At 35.1% G+C, this 25,867-nt stretch overlaps 1 protein-coding gene across 11 annotated transcripts in view; it reads left to right on the top strand.

Moving 5' to 3' along the window:
* Nucleotides 1-25,867, top strand: part of fahd2a (fumarylacetoacetate hydrolase domain containing 2A) — a 53,265-nt gene that overhangs the window by 23,349 nt on the left and 4,049 nt on the right. For 4 of the 11 annotated variants that reach the window (XR_012383653.1, XM_073909275.1, XM_073909274.1 and 1 more), the window contains exons 3-7: nucleotides 3,380-3,596; nucleotides 6,771-6,830; nucleotides 8,041-8,203; nucleotides 10,642-10,750; nucleotides 11,961-12,048. Coding sequence is in view for 10 of the 11 variants with exons in the window: in XM_073909275.1 (XP_073765376.1) it covers nucleotides 3,380-3,596; nucleotides 6,771-6,830; nucleotides 8,041-8,203; nucleotides 10,642-10,750; nucleotides 11,961-12,048 (637 nt within the window). In the remaining variant the exon portion in view is untranslated. 11 annotated transcript variants of the gene reach the window in all.

Genomic DNA, 25,867 nt, shown 5'->3' with positions numbered 1-25,867 from the left:
TCAGTGACTCCGCATAATCTGAGGACCTCGGGATGAGTATCCCCAGGTGAAAATAGAGAATAATATCCCCAGGTGAAAATAGAGAATAATTTGCCTGCAGTGTAAACGTAGCCTTTGATGGTAAATAGTGTAAAGGCGCAGTCACACTAGAGTTTGAGCTTGCAAAATTCTGTCTCACGGCGCTGCGATAAGGTGTGGGATTAAACAAGATTATTATACTTACAAAAAATTAAGTGAGTGATTGCTCCATATTTAAAATTTCGGTACCAAGTTTATGTCTGATCTTCTATTGATCTCATGTAGTCACATGATGTGATTTCAATAGGGCTGCACGAATAATCGAAAAAAAATCTCGATCTCGATTCGACCCAACACACGATCCTAATTCAGCTTTTTCTACGATTCAGCCAATTATATTTTTAAGGTCAGGAGAGACGGCGGCGGCAGAATTCTTCAGAGCAACATTGACACCTTTAAATGGCGTTAAAAGTGTCACATAGTGTATTTATAAGGTATAATTTACCCAGAAATATAATTTCTCACATCTCATGTAATGGTGTGATCACGGACGCGAAATCACACGTGAGCTGACGCACTGTTTGTTTAATGCAGAGAACGCGCGCGTGGATGCAAATGACGCCTACTTTAGTGAACAGAACCTGCATAGGTTGTGAATAACAGGTAATGAAGTTGTAAAAAACTTTCAGTTTGTTGCACAGAGCGATCATTTGAGGGCCATGCGGGAGGTGTGTGTTTTTTCTCACAGTGACAGCAGCCATGAGCCGCACTATAGGAAGTGAAAGTGAAACCTGGGCGCAGATGATTAAAATGATCATATCGCATTTTAGAGTTATGTTTACGACAAGCATTTGATGTTTTTCCTTTCATAGCGAACACAAAGTGTTGTGCATGAAAATAAATGTTTACTGTGTCAGTATAACAACCCTAGCCTATATATGATGGAAATATAATGGTCTAATAATGTTGTCAAAAACAGATGACAAGCACATGTCTCAAACATAACAATAATAATATTTATTATAATAATAATATTATTATTATTATTGTTTCACCATATGTTTGAGAATTAACAATAATAATAGGCTAATCATATTAACCTTTATTTTACATCTACAGAATCGTGAGAAAAAATGGGGATCTTGATTTTAGGCAAAAGAAATCATGATTTACATTTGAGCCAGAATCGTGCAGCCCTATTATGAATGTAAAGCTGCGGTCACACTAGACTTTTCTCCCCATAGACTTCCATTCATACCCAGGTGAATGCGTCAGATCGGAAATGCAAGATCGTGCATCAAGTTTTGCAGTTCACTGCGTTGCAAAGTTCAATCTCGGTGAACTCTGACCTGTGAAATCGCATCACTTGACTGCGTGAGACCAGTCAAGGATCAAAACATGACCTCTCTGGACAAAAATTAAAATATGGACCAATCACTTGCTTTTTTTAATGTCTAATCATATTGTTTAATCCTGCCCCTTTTGACAGCGCTGTACGACAGAATTTCGCATGCTCAATCTCTAGTGTGTCCGCAGCTTTAGGCTGCATCCAAAATTGCCTACTACTCAGTAGGCACTGCATTTGAATTTACTACTCGAAATGTACATTCTATACAGTATTCCATTTATGAATTCTCTCACGGTGCATCATGGTTTAGCGTTGCATGCATGAGATGCGCACTTCAAAATTCCACCAGAAGTACTAGGTCATCGGAGTACTTCTCGCATACTATTTTACAAATACTATGAATTTGGACATACTACTCGGCTCACATACTGTTTTTAGTGTACAATATAGTATGGAAGTATGCAATTTGAATTTTGGACACAGCCCATGCCTGTGCAGTGTGATTGCAGCTTCAGCCAGAGCTACAAACCAGCAAAGAATTCCGCTGGGTCCTAAAACATTCTTTGAACTCCCCCTAACCCCACAATTTGTGATGAAATAACAGTCAGAATGGAACAAGGGAGCTTCTGTACAGGACAACAAATTATAAATACTGGACCTTCAGCAGTGGGCGGTGGGCTTACCCACATAAACCCTCCCTGGCTACAACAAAAAAGAAATCTAATAGAGTTAATTTTGGGTAAATAGAATAAACGATAAATAAATAGGAATTAATTGATTGTAGAGTTGATATTAGGGTTTTAATTGATATATTTGAAGCTTTACATGGACTTGCTACAGTTCTGAGCTGTTAAGTCTTTATTTTCCCCAGAGATCTCATAGACCTTCAACCCAGCTGTTACTTTAATTAATGTCCCACAATCTGAGTTAAAATCAAAAAGAAAAGGTTTATTGTATAAAATACACTTTGTTTAATGATTAGAGCTTCTCCTATATTAGGCATCTTTAAAGCATCAGTTAAAACCTACCCTCTTCTCACAGACTTACTCATACATTTTTGTTTTATTTTGTATAGACTTTTTAAATGTTTTTTATTACTACTTTAATTTGTTTCATAGATTACTTGTCAAGATTCTGCTTAGTACGTTTGTATTTTAATCAGTCTGTGAAGCCCTTTGGTCAGCATCCATGCTGTTTTAAGATACCTTATAAAAAAAATGTGACCTTGACTTTGATCAAGTTTCATTTCTGAATTAATATTCATTTTGGGGGCTTAACATTTTATTTTGGAAGGCATCCAGTCAGGGTGAAACAACAGTTCTGATCTTATAATGAAACCTTTATATGTCTACATAGGATGATTCTGTGTATACGAGTTAAATATAATTAATATAAAATAATCATTAATTAAAATAGCGAAATGTACAAATTACTGTGGATGTTCAATGCCGTATGTATAGGTAAGAGTACACTTGAAGCCAAAATGATTAGCCCTCCTGTGAATTTTTTTAAAAATTCTTTTTCAAATATTTCCAAAAGCAATGTTTAACAGACCAAGCACATTTTCACAGTATTTCCTACAATATTCTTTGTTCTGTGGAAAGTATTATTTCTTTTAGTTCTGAATAAACTGGAATAAAAGCTCATTATTAGCCCAGAAAAGCACTATATGAATGTAATAAAATATTATTAATGGTCTTATTAACGATATTATTAATGATAGTTTTAAAGTTACCTTAATTACTAGGTATTCACATTTAAATAAATAATTTAGTACAAGACACTTATTATAAATATACATGTTTTTACATTGTACACATTTTTTTTTTGATCTGGTTGTAAATACATGTATAATTACACTATTATACATCTATACATAACCCAACCTTTAACTTACCCATCACCAAACTAATCCCTAACCTTATTTATTATCTCATTGTACTTACTTTCTGTCCTAGTACATAGTAAATAAGGACTTTATTAATTAATGTTATCTGCTTCTCTGTGTCCCAGGGCTTTGTCCAGTGGTCAGAATGTGCTGCCGCGGTCAGACATCAGACTGCTCTCTCCAGTGACCAATCCAGAGAAAGTGGTCTGTGTTGGTATGAATTACAAAGACCACTGTCTAGAGCAAAACGCCCCCATTCCTAAAGAGCCCATCATATTCAGCAAGTTCCCCTGCTCCATCACCGGCCCTAATGATGACATCATTCTGCCAGACGAGAGTCAGGTGAGCTCTGCGGCTTAAAGAGACAGTCCACCCCAAAAATTCAAATATACTCATTATTTATGTACCATCAAGTCGTTCCAAACCTTTGTGAGGTTATTTCTTTTCTGTTTAACACAAAAGAAGATGTTTAGAAACCTGTATCTGTTGACACTCATAGTAGGAAGAATAAATATGGAAGTCAATGGTTACAGGTTTCCAATATTTTTCAAAATGTCTTTTGTGTTTAACAGAAAAAGAAACTCAGATAAGTTTGTGAGACGTGAAGGATGAATAAATGACAAGACTTTTCAGTTTTCGGAGAACTATCTCTAAAATGAGTCATGAACTGACTTTTTTTTTGTTTGATTTTGTACTGTTCTGTCAGGTCCAATTAAAAATGCATTGCATTAGATCAGATTGCTTTTTTTTTTTACCACTCTTGAGGTCAAATTTATTCAAACATCCACAAAAGACCATTAAACGGTGCCAACTGTGCTTTTTTCTTACTTTCAGTATTGGTCTTTTGTATTGAACTCTTCTATTCATCATGTAAACTAATGATTATCAGAGTATGTATGGAAACTGTCATATTATTAAATATGCTGATGATTCAGTCATTGTGAGTCTTTTCCACGATCAGGAATTGGGTCATGGTCCTGTTGTGGAAGAATTTACTTCCTGGTGTGCTAGATTTCCTCTCCAGTTGAATGTAAATAAAAGTAAAGACATGGTGATAGATTCCTACCTATCACCAGGGGTCCGTTCTTCGTACGTGGATTACTCAGTTAGCTGGATTTGGATATTGACGATTTGACACGATCCAGGATCGTTTCATTCTTCTAAGCTGATCCGAGAGTTGTTGTCATAGCAACAGTTCTGCTAGGTCAAACCTAATCGGGAGCAGGTTCAATTCATATAAACAGGATTAGATCGGCTCAGTTCAAGCAAAGATAATACAGAAAGTATGTTCCGAATTCTAATATTTTCTTACAGTAGTAGTTATATACACTTGGGAAAATGGTACATATTTTTAACTATATATATATATATATATATATATAGTTGTAGTCATTAATAAAATAAATAAAATGATACATATTAATAAAACTTATGCAATCTGCACCCTCGAAATGAAAGTACAAAGACTTCCACTTGGTGGTGCAAAGAGAAAACTTCTATCTAAAATCGCTTTAGTACAAATTGTGTATAATAGAAATGCACAATATGTGACTCTTTTTTTTAAAGCAATAATACATATGCAGTCATAAACATGTTTTGACAGTTGATATGCCGGTGATTTGATGCTTCACAAAAGTTGCAGACGCCTTTACCAATATCAAAATGCTTTTGTAAACAACCAGTTATTCTTTACACCGATTAAAAAACGGCTACTATAATAAAGAAAATCTTTTCTAAATGTAGAACTAAATACGTTGATATGCATTGAAATACATGATGAATACACTTGACACATGAAAGTGTAAAGCCTGCAGCTCACGACAAATGTGGAAGGTTATTGCGTGTCATATTTAACAAGCCGTTTACTGCTAATTTGATGTAATTTTGCTCACATGGATAATTGAATATTAATCAGATGATGTCATTACGCTGCTGTGACGTCAGCCAATCGTTGCATTGCTGATCATGATTTCAAGGATCGATAGATCAGTCCTTCACAACACACGCAGCGATCTCAGATCAGTTTATCCAGACATTCTAATCTGATTCGCGAACTTGTTTGAAGAACCAAATTAGTGACAGATCAGTTATCAAGATGTAAAGATCCAGGATCTGCCAAATCATCTTAGATCATTTAAGTGAGGTACGAAGAACGAACCCAATGTCCTACCCCCATCATAACAAATATTAAAGGTTTGGACATTGAAATTGTTGACACATACATACCTAGAGGTCGTTATCGACTTAGGGGTCGTTTATAGACTTTGTCTATAAAAAAGTTCAAGAAAGACTGATTTGTTCAGAGAAAACTTTTTGGTTGTACCTCTATGATGACACTGTTTTATGAACAATTTATTGAATTCATTTTATCTTTCTGCATTGTAGCTTGGTATGGTAATCTGTGTCTGTCAAATAAGAACAAGTTGAGTGGCCTTGTGAAGGTGGCAGGCAAGATCATCAGTTTAAACTAAATTGGCCCAATGGTAATTTACTGTAATTATGTTTTAAAGAGTTTCGCAGAGATGGGTTGCAGGTGGAAGGGCATTCCCTGCATAAAACATATGCTGGATAAGTTGGTGGTTCATTCCGCTGTGGAGACCACAGATTATTAAAGGGACAAAGCCGAAGAAGAAATGAATGAATGTGTTAAAGAGAGCTCAGGGTATCTTATGCACGCCGGATCACCCGTTGTACTCTGTGTTTCAGCCACTGCCATCAGGATGTTGTTTTAGATTACGTATTTGCAAGACAAATAGAATTAGAAATTCTTTTATAATGGTGGCCAATTGGTCAGAGGGATAGAGGTCAGTGTAATAGAGTCCAGCATGCAGGGCGGGAGATGCACCTAAAATATGCTGTATGTTGTGTGGTAATGTTTTGTTAATGTGAACATGGAACTTTGACTGTGTTATGGTAACTTGTTGCAACAATTTTAGTTTCTCTACATGGAATAATAAAGTTGAGTCTGAGGTGTAAACATAGCAGTTGTAAAGTAAAATGTGTCTCTGTTCACATTATTCTTCACGTACGAGCGGGCGTAGCCATTTGACTCTTTTTGGCTCGAGACTTTCGGTCTCATTCCCTTCCATTTATTTTTAGATGTTCTGCTTGTTCTGCTGCTTGATGTTGCAAATTAATATTTTCTTATTTTTTATCTGTATGATCATGCAAACACTTGTTTGTAGAGCAAGTAGTTTGACCGTTTATTATGCACAGTCATTTCTCCCTTAGGCAACTGAATCGGAAGTTCTAAAACAATCGCAAAAACGAGCGCACTTCCGCTTTGAAGAATAAGGTCAATTGTATACCTGTGATCTGACTGACTAAAACACATCTTCATAGCAGGTGTAAACGGGTCAAAATAAACCGGTGTCACTTTAATTCAACAACACATGAGAATAACTTACTCTCATATTAACATATGAAATTCTTCACATATTTTATAGTTGTTAGTCATGTCCAACTGAAAAACTTTTGTGAATTGTTTCACATGTTGTGATGGCTCATCATTTACAGGAAGTGGACTGGGAGGTGGAACTCGCCTTTGTGATTGGCCGGAAAGGGAAGCATATAAAGGTAACAGAGTGATTTGTTGACAAATATATCTTAAAATGGAATTGTTCAGTTAATTGGATATTTCAGGGTTACTAGATTAAATATTACACGTTATTTTATATTACATACATTTATATTGCATTAAATATTACATGCACCACTATTACAACACACTTGGATTTAAAAAGATTAGCTCTGATCTTATATTTGTGCACTTCTATTGTACACAGAATGGTAAATACCTTCAAATTATTCATGAAACAATATTATCTAAAATGGTTTAAAAGATTACAATTTCCTTTCTTTCCTTTCAGCCATACTCGTATAATGCAGTCAAATTCAATTTCTGTTCAAATGTACATACTATTTTTGTCTCTTTTATTTTTATAGATTTTCTCCAATAATAAATCACAATTTTGTTACCCATCATACTCTATTTGTAAGTAACTGGGTGAAATCGATTAAGATTTTAGCTGTTATAATAATGCATGTGCTCATAACAATCTTTTTGAGAATTATATTTTGTAGGCTGAAAGACCTGTCCCCCACTGACAAATGTTCAGAATTTGCCATTGGTCCAAAATTTTTGCCACTATTTTCTCAGTTGTTCTATTTTGACTACTATGCCATCATAAATTGTCGAAATAATCCATTGAAGGTTTTAAGACCACACAAAATATTTTACAAGTAGCCTAACTTTTATTGTTAGTCTTGTGAGAAACAATTGACCAATGAAAAGGTCTGAAGCAGCAAAAATCGTCCCACATTAAAGTTAATTTTAAAACTAATCAGGCTGTTGTTATCCATTAATTTTTAAAATGTTCATGATTCATTATGTTTTAATTGTTTTTTATTCAAATGGCCAAAATCTGACTGAGGAAAGCTGAAAGTGCTGGCCAGTTTGGTGTTTGTCTAAAAAATGACAACAGGCTACATTTTTTCTAATGATATATAATATAATATCTTTGTATTTTAAAAACAAGTTGTAGTTCTTTAGGAAATATTTTCGGTACATTAAAAATTGACCATCCAACAAGCTAATCCAGCTAAAATAGTGTTAAAAATGTCACTAAATGGAGTATTTGAACCTAATAATGTAATAGAAAATGAGGCGAATAACTGCAAAAAATCACCACCACTTTAAGCAGGCCGGCTACAAGCCTGATTCTTGATGAGATAAATATATGGCTCAACCTAATGTCTGTCATATCTACGTGTCTGTTTGTCTCAGGAAGAAGAAGCCCTATCCTATATTGCAGGTTTCACTGTAGCGAATGATGTGAGTGCTCGTGATTGGCAGATGAAGCGTAACGGAAAGCAGTGGCTGCTGGGAAAAACATTTGACACGTTTTGTCCGCTCGGCCCAGCGCTGGTTACTACTGATTCTCTGAAAGGTACTTAAATCAAAAACAGAAATGAAAGTGTAACAATAGTACGACAGACATAATAACTGATCTATAATAATAATATAATAACTAAATCTATCTCGACCTGCCCGAAGGGCTCGTGGGAGTATACAGTTGAATCAGAATGATTAGCTTTAATTAATTTTTTTTCTTTTTCTTTTTAACAGAGCAAGGAAATGTTCAGAGTATGTCTGATAATATTTTTTCTTGTAGAGAAAGTCTTGTTTGCTTTATTTCAGCTAGAATAAAAGCAGTTTTTATTTTTTTATGAACCATTTTAAGGTCAAAATGATTAGCCCCTTTAAGCTATATTTTTTTGATAGTCTATAGAACAAACCATCATTATACAATAACTTGCCTAATTACCCTAACCTGCCTAGTTAACCTAATTAACCTACTTAAGCCTTTAAATGTCACTTTAAGCTGTATAGAAGGGTCTTGAAAAATATCTAGTCAAATATTATTTACTGTCATCATGGCAAAGATAAAATAAATCAGTTATTAGAGATGAGTTATTAAAACTATTATGTTTAGAAATGTGTTGAAAAAAATCTTCTCTCCGTTAAACAGAAATTGGGGAAAAAATAAACAGGGTGTAAATAATTCAGAGTGGCTAATAATTCTGACTTTAACTGTACTGTCATCATGGCAAAGATAAAATAAACTGGTTAATATGAATTAGTAGCTAAAACTTTGTCTTTCTGTTGATATTGGAGAAAAATATACAGGGGGGCTAATCATTCAGGAGGACTAATAATTCTCACTTCAACTGTATATATTTTTATTTAAATAGGCACTAGTCTTTCTTTAAAAAAATAAAATAAATAAATTCCACTTAACTAAATAATTCAGCTTGTACTGTACCAGTGAACAGGTTTTGGTGGACATTGTGTTACATATGAAGCTGTGTTTCAGTAGGGAATACCAACATGGCCACTCAGACACTTCAGAACACAATTCAGACTTTCAGATCTTTGATAGATCCCACCAAGAAATATTTCAGTCCACTTGAGTGCTCCTCAACAAGTCAGGGTGCTTTCACACCTGTGAATCGATTCATTTGTTCCATTAAACGTGGATTAAAACTGTTACAATGTTGCTCCTTGTTCTTAGTGTGGTTTGCTTTCACACGGCAAAGTTTCTAAACGGACCAAAAGAGCTAAAACAAGTAACGTGCGCGTAAACTCTCCTCACACAAGTCAGAGTGTCACGGTTTATATTGATTAGAGTCCCGCTCAGCTCTCATGTGTCTTTATTTTAATTTATAATGATGAGCAATAAAGAAATCATAAGCGAAAAGCTGCTTTCATTTTGAATATTGACACCCACAGACATCGTCAGCAAGTGTAAATCACAGGTAAGACTTTGTCATACATAGCAGTTGGCTTATGCATTATAGGCTTTTACATGAAACACACATTTACCAGTAGGAATGAGATCCGGCTCTACTCATAATTCTCTCTTCATATAGCTGAATATATGTCTATGACATATCCATAATACACTGTGATATAGCCGGGCTTGGATCGTATTGTTTTCTCACTACAATCGATCTGCTCCCGAGTTTGTTTCAATCAAGCCAAGACCACCTCATTCAGGCGATCTCGGACTGATTGATTTGGCACGGATCCGAGCGCGATTGCTGGATTCACATATGCTAAACGTACTGCGCTAACTGGGCAAAGGAGACAGGTTCCAAAACAAAAGTCCATGTGTGAAAGCACCCTTAGATATCATTCTGTGTCCAAAACATATCAAAATTAATCATTGGACACTTACATCCAGGGGCGTTACCAGTCGATGGACCTCTACGTTTCCAGGGCCCTACGCACTCTGTCATCCTTTACCCCTCACGTGCTACGCCCCCTGCTGACAGATGTCATCACATAGCATACTTGCGCACTTTTCTACGCCATTTTGTAGCATAAAAACTGCAAGTAGCACATTCACACTGAAAATGATATTAAAAAGTGCCCTTTAAATATCCCGATGTATTTTTACAAACAATAAAATGAAGTGTGGAACGTCGAGCACTTCATGCACTCAATGGCCACAGCTTTGCTTTCGTAGCGGAAGGGGAGGAGCTACTGGCGTTGTATTACGTTATTTATTTAGGATTGCACAAGCAAAACTCTCTTATGGAAACAATGATGCCCTGATGGGGATTGAGGTTGTACTTAATACAGGTACTAATTGATAGTTTTTAATTTCTTAAAAAAATTTCTTAAAATTTTTTAATTTTTGTTCATTTTTAATTTCTGATTAGTTATGTTACATCAAAATCACATACCTCCCTAATATATAGTATTTGAAAAACGGTATGTATGTCTGAATACATAGTTTTCAAGAAAACAGTGGGCGAGCAGTTCCCAGTTTTTAAATTAATACTTGTGAAAGTAATCACGTCAATGTTGTTTGTTAAACAGATGTTCATAAGCTGGGCATTCGCTGTTTCGTGAACGGAGCCACAGTTCAGGAAAGCAACACCAATCAAATGATCTTCCAGACGGAGAAGGTGGTGGCCTGGGTCTCACAGTAAGCAAAATCACTGCTTTTGAATGCTCTATCCATCCATCTTACAATAGTTTCCTTTTTACAAGAAATGTCATGCAGAATAAACATTTTCACCTGTGTTTTAAATATTTTTTTTTTAAATTAATAAATTAAATGATTATCTTTTAAATTTGATTATTATATATAAAATCTATTATTATTATTATTATAATGTGTTGGGGAAAGCTAATGTATGTAATGCAAGTCAATATTGAGTCACTCCCCAAAAAGTGAAAAAATATTTTTATAAAATTTATAAATAGTAATGCGTTATATTACTTTTGGGTTTTTCTTTCTTTCTTTTGTTTAGAAATATGTTGAAAAAGTCCTAACCCTCTCTGTTAAACAGAAATTGGGGAAATAATAAACAGGGGGGATAATAATTCCGACTTCAACTGTATGTCAATTATTTTTTTAATAACATGTTTAAAATTTGTGGCAAGGAAATAATTAATTTGGTGTGGTCAGAGAAAAATTAGGTAAATCCTTAGTGTTGATCCCTTAAAAGTCATGGGAAATAAAACTAACGCCCCATTCACTTTGAATGGGTAACGTCAGGCATTGCCGAACTGCATTGTGGATCTGTCGGCGCCGCTTCAGAGGAAGTTGGGACCACCGACATAAGCGACAGCCAATCACATCACTGTATGCAAATACACCAGCTAGACAGTGGCCTATTGCTGATTGAATTTCATTGGCTGACGCTGCTATGATGATCGCGTTAGCCCCAACTCCAGACACGCCTTCAGTCAAGCGTTGACGCTGAAGCCCCGTGTGAATGGGGCGTTAGTGTAATGTGGCATTTTGAAAGCACAACCCTTTTGCTTATGCTCATTGAGCAAGCTCATACACAACACGCAAAAGACTTAAATAAACGAGGCAGCATGTGAACATAACAAATCGGAAATTAAGTAATTTTTGCATGCCAAAGTCAAATTTCTGCATATATAATTTATTAGAAATGTGAACTGAAAATGGCGAGTGGCTAGTAGCGACGAAAACTACTAGCCATAGTGGCTGGTGATCAAAAAAGTTAACGTCAAGCCCTAATTATAATGTATATCGTGTTACTTGTTAAGCGTTACTCCCCAACACTGATTATTATATATTTTTATTACATAATTTTTACGAATATCCTCCACTAAAAACATCTTATATATTTTGTGTGGCTTAATTTGATGTTTTCCTGCAGGTTTGTGACTCTTTATCCCGGTGATGTGTTTTTGACCGGAACCCCTCCAGGTGTGGGAGTGTTCAGAAATCCACCTGTGTTTCTAAAGGTGAGCCCTTCTATAGGAAAATCGATGTATATTTCAACATTACTGGCTTTAGCGTCACAACCCACAATCACTGCACCTGGCAGCCTGTTAACACCCGTTTACAGCCTTTCCTCAAACCTTTGTTTAGCTGCGCCAATAAAGACACACTGACACAATGAGAACAGCTGAAACACACAACAGCAGCTGCAACGACCTCATTGATACTGACGTCATGTCAGGTTACACACACACAATCAAAGCAGAGAGGCGCCGGGTTCAGCATTTAAGCTTTCTAATTAGCATCGGCGTTCTGACGTTCATTCAAGTTGATTTGCGAAGGGAATTAGAGGAAGAACAAAATGCTGCAAAGATGTAATTACTGACTTATTGTTCTACTACATCAGCTGTTCTTTCAGCTTGTAGTGGATTATACTCTTTAACAAGAAACATTCTTAATGGGGAATGATTCTTCATTGTCTAACGGTCTTTTCTACAGTGTAAAAACGTCTTGCTGCCTTAATTTTTGGTTGTTGAATCAAATGAACTTTTCTAGTCATCAACTAATATCTATCAGACTATAAATATTAAGTTTAACTAGTTGAAACGTGATTAACTTATTAAAATAAATCAAAGAAACAAAAACATTTGTAGTCATTTCAGTTTACAGTGTAGGATAATAAAACTACAAAAAAGAGACAAGAGTTAACTGAAATTAATAAATGCACAAGAAATATTACACAAAATGACAATAATATTGCAATTATGGAAGCGTATTTTTATCAGTTGCTTCTCTTGCAGTTGCAATTCCAAGATTTACCTTATTTTCCCTCAGAATTGTATCATGAATGTCATTTTGTTCTGCACAATTCTGACACACCCGTGGCTCGTTCACATGCTGTAAAACTGATAAACGATAACCATCCTTGTCTACCAGCGTGACAGGTTTAAGATTCTGACGGTATGATAACCTTGAATAAAAATATCACGGTTTTACGGTATTGCGATTACTGCCCTAAAATATATTCTTTTTAAATGTCTGGGTTAAAAACAAAAACCTTTTCCCCTTTTAAACAGTATGTTTTATTTTAAGAAACATATTTGAGCAGTAAACATGTCAGGCTGAATAATTCAAATGAATCATTGACTTCTGCTGTCTTCATTTATTTTAAAACCAATTTAAAACAGCATCTTTTCTGCAGGAGATACTGTAGTCCTAAAAAAAAAAAAAAAGTAAATAGAAAATCCTACACATACCTTAGTATTGGTATTGCATTAAATTTTGACCGTTTTAAAACCGAATCATTACCTTTTTGAATAATAGCATTGAAAAGATTGACGCAGGGCGAGGCAGTGGCGCAGTAGGTAGTGCTGTCACCTCACAGCAAGAAGGTCGCTGAGTTGCTGGTTCGAACCTCGGCTCAGTTGGCGTTTCTTTGTGGAGTTTGCATGTTCTCCCTGCCTTCGCGTGGATTTCCTCCGGGTGCTTCTGTTTCCCTCACAGTCCAAAGACATGCAGTTCAGGTGAATTGGATAAGCTAAATTGTCCGTAGTTTATGAGTGTGTGTGTGTGTGTGTGTGAATGTCCCAGAGATGGGTTGTGGCTGGAGGGCATCCGCTGCGTAAAAACTTGCTGGATAAGTTAGCGGTTCATTCCGCTGTGGCGACCCCGGATTAATAAAGGGACTAAGCCGACAAGAAAATGAATGAATGAATGAAGATTGACGCACCAAAGAAATTTCCTTTGAAAAACGCAAGCATGCAGGGCAAACTTCAGCACTCTACGCCGTTTTAAAACCTTGACTTTTCCAAACCGCGGTATACCTTGAGAACGGTTATCGTCCCATGCCTAATTACAATAACATTAAACTTCTAAGAAAATATGAGAATCAAGTGTGTACCTTGAGTACCTTTGTTCTGCAGTTTTGAGTTCTAAATTCATCATTATTGCAAGAAATAAATGAAAAAAAAAATGCAGCATTTCCTAACAACATGTGCCATGGCAATAAAATTGATCTTATTCATGTAAAAAGCTGTTTTTGTCCTAATGATCCATGACAGCAACATGCAAAATTTCTATTTTTGCATAAAATACTTATGCCAACGATAACATTGAGCGCTGATTATGTGCTTATTCATTGTTGAATGCTACCTGTGTGAGTCTGAATATCATTTCACATGACATTTTAGCCAGGAACAATATATGGGGAGGTAAATATGTCTATTTCAGTACAAAAGATCATTTTGAGGCATGTAAATGATAACAATGGTCCTAACGTACATCCTGTTTTACATTTGTTTAATTTTATAGCTACCCAAAAAGGTCCAATAAATAATATTAAAAATGAATAAATAATATTATGACGGCTGTTTTAATGTTAAGTTGTGATTGGATTGCCTCTGCAGTTAAGAATTAGTTCAACAACAAGCAGGAAGGGTTCATGGGCCAATGACCCGTCCTGCTGAGTTTTAGCTCTGCCACTAAGGCCCAATCCTAATTCTATTCCGGTGAAGGAATCGGTGTACTTTCTGTTTTCCATGCGGTTTTAGACATGATGGTAGTGGGTTGTTCTTAAATGATTCGTTCATTTTGATTGAATCTTAAATGTGACTCAGGGATGAGGAGTCCGTTCAGGGAGGGATTCATTCATCCGCACATTTGTGCAGGTGGTTTCTTTAATTTTTCAAGTCTTTTAAATCATTTGTTCATCCAATTATATGCATTTAGAGCCGTAAAAACATTTGATCCGTTCATCTCTCGAGTCATTACTCTTTACATGCTGTTCAGCCTGTCACGTGATGAACGAACGACTCAAAAACCCAAAGATTCTAAAGGTGAACTAATCATGTGTCTCTGGCTCAGACTGTGTGCATTGGTCAAGATTATATGTGACTGTCAGTGTCATGAGAATGAACCACTCAAATTTGAAGACACTAAGCGTTGAGCTGAGACAAAAATACCATCATAGACAAAAGAGCAGGTAAACAATGAAGGATTATCATCTCTTACTTGTAGCATTCTAGTTATGACTTGTCTGTAGTGTTATCAATCTTTGGGCTAGTTTTAGATGAGTTTGGAAGCAACTCGTAACATTAATGATTGTCATTCATGTAAACACTGATATTTATTCAACAAAATACCCAAGGGAACAGCAGCTACCACGTCATTCAAACTAAATATCAGCTTGTAACAAAATGACCAGCATTAATCCTGGGTGATTATATATGCCATTTACACACCGAGATGTGTTCATTCCTTTAGAAACTGTTGCCTTTTGACTCGTATGAGTAACTTAAAATAAACTAACACAACACAATTTTGTCTGCTCTTTTGGGATTTGCACGTGCACACTAAAATAAAGTCTCCACTGGGTAACAGCGCATTGTTTTTTCACCAGTGAAGCTGTTAACAGAGCATTTAGTATCTCTCTCACAAACACTAAATAACACTGTCAAAAGATTTTAGTTTTTTATTTTAATGTAGTCACATCTGATCACCAAGCCTGCATTTATTTGATTAGCCATTATTTGAACAGCTAAAAAAACAATAAATAAAACTTTGTACCATTTAAAATATCTGATTTCTATTTGAATATATTTAAACATTTTATTTAATACTTTATTTAATTCACCATCGAGATCTCAATGTGTGTGTTATATAGTCACATGTATTTAGAATACATGAGGTTTATGAAGTCATTGTATAACCATAACAGAGTGAAACTTTGGCCCAATCCCAATTCTACCCCTTAGCCCTTCCTATTACCCCTACTCCTAGTTTTGCGCGTTCACGTGAAGGGGTAAAATGGGTATTTTTTTGCCATTATTACGAATGTTTACGACCAACAAGCATATGTTTTAATACATTATCATAACCACGTTTGTGTTTTACAGTCATGCTTAAAAAACCTCTGCTAAAACTGCTAAATTTCGCTATCTATAATCCATGATAAGAACTCCCGTATAGTAGTCCCACAAGCTACATTCACATCTGACACATGGGATACCCTGTCAGAAAAGTCTAGTGGCTAGAATGAGCTCTTTACAGCGTCTGCTATAACGTTAATGTTGTTGTGTTTACATTGATAAATATTGCCACTGTGTAAATACACAGTATAGTCACAGTATGCCACATTATATCGACATGATAACGTAATATATGCCTTCAGTGATTTCCTGAAGATAAATACCAAAAAATAACACAACTGGAATCACTACAGCAGTCTCGATCGTCTGATCTCATATGAAGCATGAGATCGCGATGACATATGATGATGTGTGCAGGTGCTGTAGTGCTGTCCCAATTCTTAGGGGTAAATTTTGAAGCCCTTTCCCTTCACACTTGGTTTCAAGGGCCAAGGGGAAGGGGTATAGGTACAAAAATAGAAATGGGAATGGGCCTTTATCATTTGTATGCGTTCTAAAAGCATTTCAAGAAAGTTTTTAAGAACATTTTTAATACCATTTTGTACATGATTCATTCCATTACAAAATCAACCTAACCCATCTAAATTATATTTTTTCCACAAATAGACCTATTTTGGTGAAATTGTATTCATATTGCAATATATAATCGCAGCAAAACAAAATATCGCAATGTCAGACTTTTCCAATATCGTGGAGGCCTATTTTATTCCAGTCACATGATCCTTCAGAAATAATTCTAATTTTCTGATTTGCTGTTCAGATTAATTTAGATAAAATTATTTACCAAAAATGAAATAAATATTCAAAATAAATAAGAGGCAGATTAAATTTATAGTGTTTATTGTTACTTTATTTGAAAAAAAGTCTAAAATTAGACAAACCACCTGTAGGAAACGCTCTTCTCTCTAAATGCTTTGTACACCTTACTTAATCTCCATCTTACAAGGACTCAATGAAAAAAAACTGTTTGCCCATGAATGTACCACAAATAACATTGAAGTTTTCTTCAACCCTAAAGTACCTCTTTTACACAACATTGCTCTGTCGTACAGAAAAGTAATTGTATAGTCTGCATTAGGTTATGTGTACAATTTAAGTATGTACACCACCTTACAAAAGTGTTGTCATCGACCCCAGTTGTAAGAGCAACAAACCAACTTGACTTCTAGTTGATCATTTGGAGAAGTGGCAGAAGGCAGATTTTTCAGATGAGTCATCTGGTGAACTGCATCCCAATCATCACAAATACTGCAGAAGACCTATTGGAACCTGCATGGACCCAAGATTCTTATAATAAACAGTCAAGTTTGGTGAAGTAAAAATCATGGTTTGGGGTTACATTCAGTATGGAGGTGTGCAAGAGATCTGCAAAGTGGATGGCAACATCAAAAGCCTGGGGTATCAAGACATTTGTGCTGCCATTTACATTACAAACCACAGGAGAGTGCAAATCCTTCAGCAGGACAGCACTCCCCATACTTCAGCCTCCACATTAAAGCTCCTCAAAGCAAAGAAGGTCAAGGTGCTCCAGGATTGGCCAGCCCAGTCACCAGACATGAACATTATTGAGCCTTTCTGGGGTAAGATGAATATAAAGAATCTTGATAAACTCCTCAGGAGTCCTGCAAGAACGCTTTCTTTGCCATTCCATATGGCTTTATTAATAAGTTATTTGAGTCATTGCAGAGATGTATGGATGCAGTGCTCCAAGCTCATGGGAGTCATACACGATAATTCTTTTTCCACTGCACCATGATTTTATATTCTATACTGTACAATATTTTTAAGTAACAAGACCTTAGTCTAAGTAAAGTCAGACTTACTGTACTAATTAAATAATTAAAAATCAAGGCATGATCATATTGTATTTAGGTAAAAAAAAGCCTAATCTACAGGCCTTTGCCTTTCATATAAGCCACTTTTGATACCAAATGAACAACTAGAAGTCAAGTTATTTGCTGTTCTTAAATTCTAAATAGATGACAAGAATTTGTCAGGTATTGTATAGTATATGCATATAGCTAGAAGTTAGAATAGTTAGATTATCTCTCCGATATGTTTGATATGTATAGGTTTAAAATTACTCTTATGTCCAGTGTTGTGTTCATTTTTATGAATTTTTATTTATGTAGCTCTATGTCCACTCTTTGTCCTCACATGTAGCAGAATGACAATTAAGCTCAACTTGACTTGACGTGAATAAATAAAAATAAGCATTTCTTAAAAAGCGAATCCAAATATTGCAATCATTTCTGAATGATCATATGACTGGAGTAACCATACTATAAAAAAATCTGCTAAATTACATTTAAATAAAATAAAAAATAAACAAATTCCAGTTATTTAAAATAGTAAATATATTTTAGAATATTAATGCTTTTTTTTTGTTTTTTTTTTGGTGAGCAAGACTTTTTCAAAAAGCACAAACTTTTGACCAGTTGTGTGTGTGAGACACACACACACACACACACACACACACACACACACACACACACACACACAAACGTATATTCCATCTCTGTCCCATTAAAGAGCATTGATTCTTTCTCTGTTAAAAATACAGCCAATTTCCAGTGAATTAATTCCCAAGAGAATAGTGGAAATCTTTCTCCTAAGGAGGCAGAAATTATTTTAAGATTTTTTTCTATTGATTCCCTAATATAATTGCTGTTATATTGAAGGTCAGTGTATTGTATAATTGTATAATGAAGTGATTTTAACGATGTTTTTCAGAAAGGAGATGTCGTGGAGTGTCAGATTGATGAGATCGGATCGATACGCAACACAGTCGTGTAACGGCGAGATCTTCTACATTGACTGAAGTGCCACTGCTGTATCCTTAGCTAATTAATTAGAACATAAAACATGGATTTTTTTCTTTCTTTTTTTAGCTGGAAGACATAAAATAAACATGCTCTGGCCCACTTCTTAAACAAAAACTTTCTATAATGCAGCATTTCATTCGTTCTTCATTTTTCTCTGCCTGTCACTGAATCAGCACACATGTATTTTTCATATATTTCATGTGGTTTGTCAAACTGAAGTTTTCATGCAGTAAATTAAGCGAACGTCTGATTATTTTTACCAGTAGATGGCATTACTGAGCTGTGTACAGTATAGCTGGTGTTACGTCTAGCTCATGTTTATCACTTCCCAGCTTGAAATACAGTAGATTGTGTGTTAAATTACACTCAATCGTGACTATTAAACATGCTGGATTATTATGGAAAATCTTTCAAATGTGATTTTTATTATCTATACAGTTGATTAAAATGAATCAATTTATAAATAATAATGTGATTGTTTTCTTTTTGGTCATTCTCAATGACTGCAATCCTGAAAATAGAAACTGACTGGTCAAAATGTCTAGGGAATTGTAATGTATAGTAACACTACATTAATTGAAAACAGGAAGTGTGACCTTTATCTCAGTCACATTGAAGTACCAGTAGCATTTTGATCTTTTCTACCATATTGTAGGGTTATTAGAGTTATTTGAGATGAAAAAATGAAATTAATGTTAACTTAAAACTTAGTATTAATATAACTAATAATTAATTTATAATAATAATATAATTAATATAATTAATATATATATAATAATTTAGTTTCATTCAAAACTAAACTAAAATATAAAAAAGACAAACACTATATAATAATAATGAAAAAGAATAATAAATAATGAACAACATAACATCAGCGGTTAATGTAACAGAAATATAAAAAATACACAGCAGAAATTATTTTTAAGAATTTGTCTTGTTTCAATTCCATAAATCAAAGTAATCTTAAATAAAAGAAGGATTTCTTAGACTAGTAAAACTCATTGTCTTGTTTTCTGGAGAAAAAAACACAATTTAAAATTAAGAGAGTTTAAACATGTTTGAAGGTTTTTTTTTTTTAAGACTCACTTGATTTTGACTTTTTTTTTTTTTTAAACAAGACAGCTTTTTTACTACTATCAACTAAATGCTTCTTGATTTAATGACTTTTAGATATTTAAATAAATAAGACCTAACGTCTAAGAAAGAATGTATTTGTATTGCAGTGTACATTTAGAAAACCAATTAAAACACTGTATTGTTGTGATCAGGCCATGTAGAGTTAAAGCTAAAACCATTTTACCTGAAAAACAACAAAAACAAAAAATTAATACTTTAAGCACATTTAATTTCATTTGCCAAGGAAATATTTCTAATTTATTTATATGATTTTATCAAAATCACTAAAAAATTTAATTAAAACATTTATGTAATAGTGATTTAATTATTTTAGAATTATGAAAAATGTAATTACGTAACATTATATATTTGATTTCAGCTATAGTTTTATCATCTAGTCTAAAATAAAAGTAATAAAATACATAAAATGGTGTAACAGACCACACAAAAAAAAATAACTCTAAGACTAAAAAAATCATTGTAACAATTTGCACGAACAAATGATCTAAATCTTAAATCAGATACATATAACTTGTCAATATCATGTAAAATCTACTTGAGGTTCAACTTAACACTCCTAAATTCACCTGTACCGCATGTCTTTGGACTGTGGGGGAAACCGTAGCACCCGGAGGAAACCCACGTGAAGGCAGGGAGAACATGCAAACTCCACACAGAAACACCAACTGAGCCGAGGTTCGAACATGCGACCTTCTTGCTGTGAAGCGACAGCACTACCTACTGCGCCACTCCTAAATTAAGTAAAAGTTAAATGGACACCAATACTCTGATTTTATTATGATTAAGACAGTACTCTAATTAAGAGACTACCATGTAATCAGCGAGTTTTGATTTCCTTAATCCAAACGAAGTCATAATCGAACTAAACAGAAATTGAATAAGGATGTGGAGTATGCTGAGTTTAGTCACATTGAAGAGCAGTACAGATATGTAAACAATGCTATCAAACTATTACCGTCATGTAGGATTTTTGCCACATTTTGAGACCCATACTTGACACTATTCTCTTCACCTACCAACTCAGTGAAGGACCACAGACACCTGTATCGTGAAATGCAGAGTTTTTTTCCATACAGCGTGTGGTATCAAATTCCATTAAAACAACACTCCTCCAGCAGTTCATACTCGCATCCAATATCTCGTTTGTCATGGGGGGCATGCATGAAATGTTCCTGAATGAAAGTGAAAATGCCAAACTGAAGTTAAAGTTGACAAATTAAAAATGAAACACCCGAAATTACACGAAACTCCAGAGGAAATGTTAACCCTCTCAAGGCAGGCGTTGCTGATTTGCAACAGTTAAAAGCATAGACTTTGCCTGTTTCTAGAATTTAATTTGAGCCTGAAAGGGTTAATCGAATTATGCGCTATAACTTGTAAAATTGGATCATGAAAGGAACTTTCAAAAAGCAACTCATGTAAACACCTTAATCACATTATTGTCTTATTCAGATTAAGACAAATAATTTGATTACTGATGTCCATGTAAACACGTTCTTGTTTTAAAAGAGGGAACATTGTTTTAGATAAATTAAATAAACCCTACTAGTTACAAAGAGCATTTGGTTTAATTAACACACATTTCCACTTGAAATGTGTTTTCACTTTGTTTTAAGTTAATTGAACCCAAGAGCAAATCTACTTTTAAAATGCTTAAGTGATCTCAGAGCTAGTTAGCACTAGGCCGGTATAAGATTCTGACCGTATGATAACCTTGGATAAAAATATCACGGTTTCACAGTATTGCGATTGCTGTTCTAAAATATGTTCTTTTTAAATGTCTGGGTGAAAAAAGTCAAACCTTTCCCACTTTGAACACAATATATCTTATATTAAGAAACATTTAAAATATTTCTCTGAATAATTCAAATCAATCATTGACTTCTACTGTCTTCATTAGTTTCTAAAACACCGATTTTTTTACAATTTAAAACGGCATCTCTGGATTTCTTTTTAGCTGGAGATACTGTTGACCTTAAAATACGATATATCAGAGAATTTGATCGGTTTTAAAACCTTGACTTTTCCAAACCACGGTATACCTTGAAAATGGTTATCGTCCCATGCCTAGCTAGCACAGCTATGGCTCTTTAAAGCGTCAAACATTAATGCTGATAATAAAATGCCAATACCTAAAGCATGAGTGCTACTCTTCTGCAATGTGCTAGCCTCAGAACTAAAAAAAAAAAAAAAACTTTCTTCTTAATCTTCAAACTAACGAAGAATAAACTCTAACAAGTCTTTCTCTCAAATTTAAACACCTAGGAATGATGCTTTTATTAGCAGATTCAGAATATTCATTTATTTTCCTTTGGCTAAGTCCCATTATTCATCAGGGGTCACAACAGTGGAATGAACCGCCAACTCATTCAGCATACGTTTTACGCAGCGGATGTCCTTCCAGCTGCAAGTCAGTAATGTAAAACATCCATACACACTCATTCACACTACGGTCGATTTAGTTCTTTCAATTCACCTATAGCGCAGTCTTTGGACTGTGAGCAACCCATGCAAACTGGAGCACCCATGCAAACACGGGGAGAACGTGCAAAGAAATGCCAACAGGCCCAGTCAGGACTCGAACCAGTGACCTTCTTGCTGTGAGGCGACAGTACTAACGACTGAGTCACCGTGTTGCTCTTTATTTAAAAAAATTCTCCTCTTAATTCAATCCAATGCAAAGCATACTGGGGAACCACATATCCAATGCGAAATATCCATTATTTAAATTGACATATTACTAGGTTTGCAACGATTGAAAATATTTAAAAATTACAAGTAAATGAATATTCTTATTTAACTCTTTCCAATCATTTCATGAAGTAAATGTGTAAACATTAAATATTTACTGACAATTCTAGCTATCCTTGATAATATAATAATTAAAAAATATGAGAGTAAATTCATTAGATTTGACTACACAAAAAGGTATGTTCTTTCAATGCATCAACAACAATAAAAAAAAGGAGATTAGGTGGGAACTAGCTTGAGTCCTCCAGTAATTGGCTTAATTTTGAAATGTGGGAGTGGCACCACAAAACAAACAGCAACTTGCAGTCTGTTAGTTCTATAAATGGGAATGTTTTTATCCAGTAAACCTACTGAACAAATATTACATATATGTCACCAGAAAATCCATTTTTCTCAGCGCTACCAAGTCCAAAAAAAAAAAAAAAAAAAAGCTTTAAACCATATGAACAAATGTAATCAGGATATTGATTCTAGTGGAAAGTATTAATCAAGTGAGAACAGCAACCGTTATTTCTCAAGCCGTCTAGTTTCTGGTTAATCGATCTATTCTTCCACCATCTCCGGTATCAGTATATACAGTATATATGTGTGTTGGTCGATTCGCTGCATGTCTCTAGAGATCTTATTCAGCACTTTTTTTCAGCAGAAGTCATTCGTCTGTCAGTCTTTCTGTCTCAGATGAGCACTTTCAAGGCAGCTCGCTCAGTATTAGGATTCACAAGAGTGATGTTCCTGTGTAAATGCACATTTAAAGCGCTTCTCGTGTTGCACGGACGGCTGTTTATATACGAGTCCGTCAAGTGTTGGTGTGTGTATATATAGAGCTGAAGTCATTAGCAGTGAGTAATGGTAGCGTGACCCTCGCACCGATCACGTCTCCGTCACATTCGTCATGCTTATTACATGTCAATAGTACAGTTAGAGAAAACCGCCTCATGCACAGATTCTTGAGGCTGAGGAATTATTTTGCATTAATCAGTGCAGAAGTTTTCATTTTTATGTGTTTTTGATCTTTAACTTGCTTTTTATTTATTGTTAAATCGTCACCTTGGAATTATAAGGTTATCTGCGTTCTGAATTATTTTGAGATAATAAGCTTTAAAGTTTTTGCATTTCATATAGCAAACAGTTTGTGTGAAACATTTGTTTTTTAAAATAAAGTTTTAAAATGTAAATAACCTACAAAAAAAACATCCCATAATGTAACTAAGCTGTCATTTAGAATATGTCAATATCTCAATTTTGACAAAAATGTCAGATAGAACCTTAAAATTCTAAGGTGACGAAATGTCTCAGGGTCAAGACATAGAGAAGGTTTGCAATTATCAAAATGATTAAATGGTAATGTGGGTTTATTTATTTATTTTTGGACCTGTGCGGTAGAATGCATCTTTTTAAGAGAACAAAATACTATTGTGCATGAAGAAATGCATTAAATTGCCATTCAGTGTAACAAAATAATAATCAGGATTTTAGTGCAGCTCCAAAATACAAATTATGGTGGATTGAGAAAGCCAACATACTGATATTCTATTTCAGGGGTGCCCAAAATTTTTCCTATGAAGGGCCAAAAACCAAACTTGTTTGAGGGTGGTGGACCAAAGTTAAATAAACCAAACTATTACAATAAAATTGCCATTGTAATTTCCTAATTTATTAACACTTAAAAATAAATTGAGAACATAGTTTAATTGTATTAATAGTTATAGATATGTTCAACATTTAATAATGAACTTCTTACAATAAAAACAAATAATCCCATTTATAACCCAATGGGGTTCAACGCTGAATACATTTCATTTACTAGTCGAGGATCCTTACATTTTTTAAAATCTGATTCATGCACAACATTGAAATTGAAATATTTTGTTTCATTTCCTTTTACTGTATCTGAACAAATAAACAAAAGATTATGTTAAAATTAGAAATGAAGTACAATGGCTGTTAAAGGCATTGGCCCCATCTTTGGGATGGGATAAACGTTATGATGGGCCAACTTTGGCCCGCAGGCCCTAGTTTGGGCATCTCTGTTCTGTTTAAAGGTCTCTTAAATTGCTTTAAAATGTGCATTTTTATTCAATGTTTGACAATCTCAAATCATCAAGAGAGGGTGGGGCATAGTGTAGCTCCTCCTCTTAAGAAACAGCCAATAGAATTACTCTGCAGAGTAGGATCTGTCTGCGGGAGTGTAACATGAAGGGGCGTAACTTGAAGTTATGGAGACCCACATGTCAAAACTTTGTTGTCAGCAAGATGGCGCTGTACAGTACATCAGGTATTAACATCTACACCTACTTCACACCTAAACCCAACCATCATAGTTATTAACATCTATACCTGCGACACACTTAAACCCAATAATCATCATTATTAATGTTTAGACCTTCTCCAAACCTAAACCAAACTATCACAGTTATTAATGTCTATACCTACCCCAACCCTAAACCCAACCATTGCAGTTTCTTTTTTGCTGAGGCTTCCATACTCTGTGGCGTGCTCGCTATCGTATGGTTATTTGCAACCACAGGGGGCGATGCGGAGTAGGCTAACTGTCAAGACAACTGATGGAAGAAGTCAGCGAGTAGCATGGTGGAGTTACTAAATTAATGAATGTTACAATATATCAAATTAATTGGTTGTGGATAAAATTTAGAGAAAACATGAAAATGTTCTCTGTTCCGTGATCTGGCCAACATCTCACATAGTTCAATGGGGTCTCCATAACTGCAAGTTACGCTTCTCTAACTTACAAGTTACGGCCCGTCCTGCAATCTGGAGATACACTTTGCTCTGCCAGTGACAGTGATTAAGATCAGTTACATCCAATGTGAAGCATCTTGAAGGGGGCGGGGCATGTCAGATACCAGAGAGCATTTGATAGGTCACAATTTGATGAGATCTCGAATACAAGTGGCTGAAATAAGTTTCCTTCGCAGAGTAGCAGGGCGCACCCTTATAGATTGGGTGAGGAGCTTTGTTAACTGGGATGCGCTCGGAGTAGAGCCGCTACTCCTCCACATCGAGAAAAGTCAGCTGAGGTAGCTCAGGCATCTGTTTTGAATGCCTCCTGGACGCCTACCTAGGGAGGTGTTCCAGTCATGTCCCACTGGGAGGAGGCCTCGGGGAAGACCCAGGACAAGCTGAAGGGACTATGTCTCTTGGCTGGCCTGGAAATGCCTCGGGATCCCCCCGGAGGAGTTGGA

This window comes from Danio rerio, chromosome 8 (genome assembly GCF_049306965.1).
Source record: "Danio rerio strain Tuebingen ecotype United States chromosome 8, GRCz12tu, whole genome shotgun sequence".
NCBI classification, from domain to species: Eukaryota; Metazoa; Chordata; class Actinopteri; order Cypriniformes; family Danionidae; genus Danio; species Danio rerio.
The sequence above is the reverse complement of the archived record's forward strand: the minus strand, read 5'-3'. Positions and strand labels throughout refer to the sequence as shown.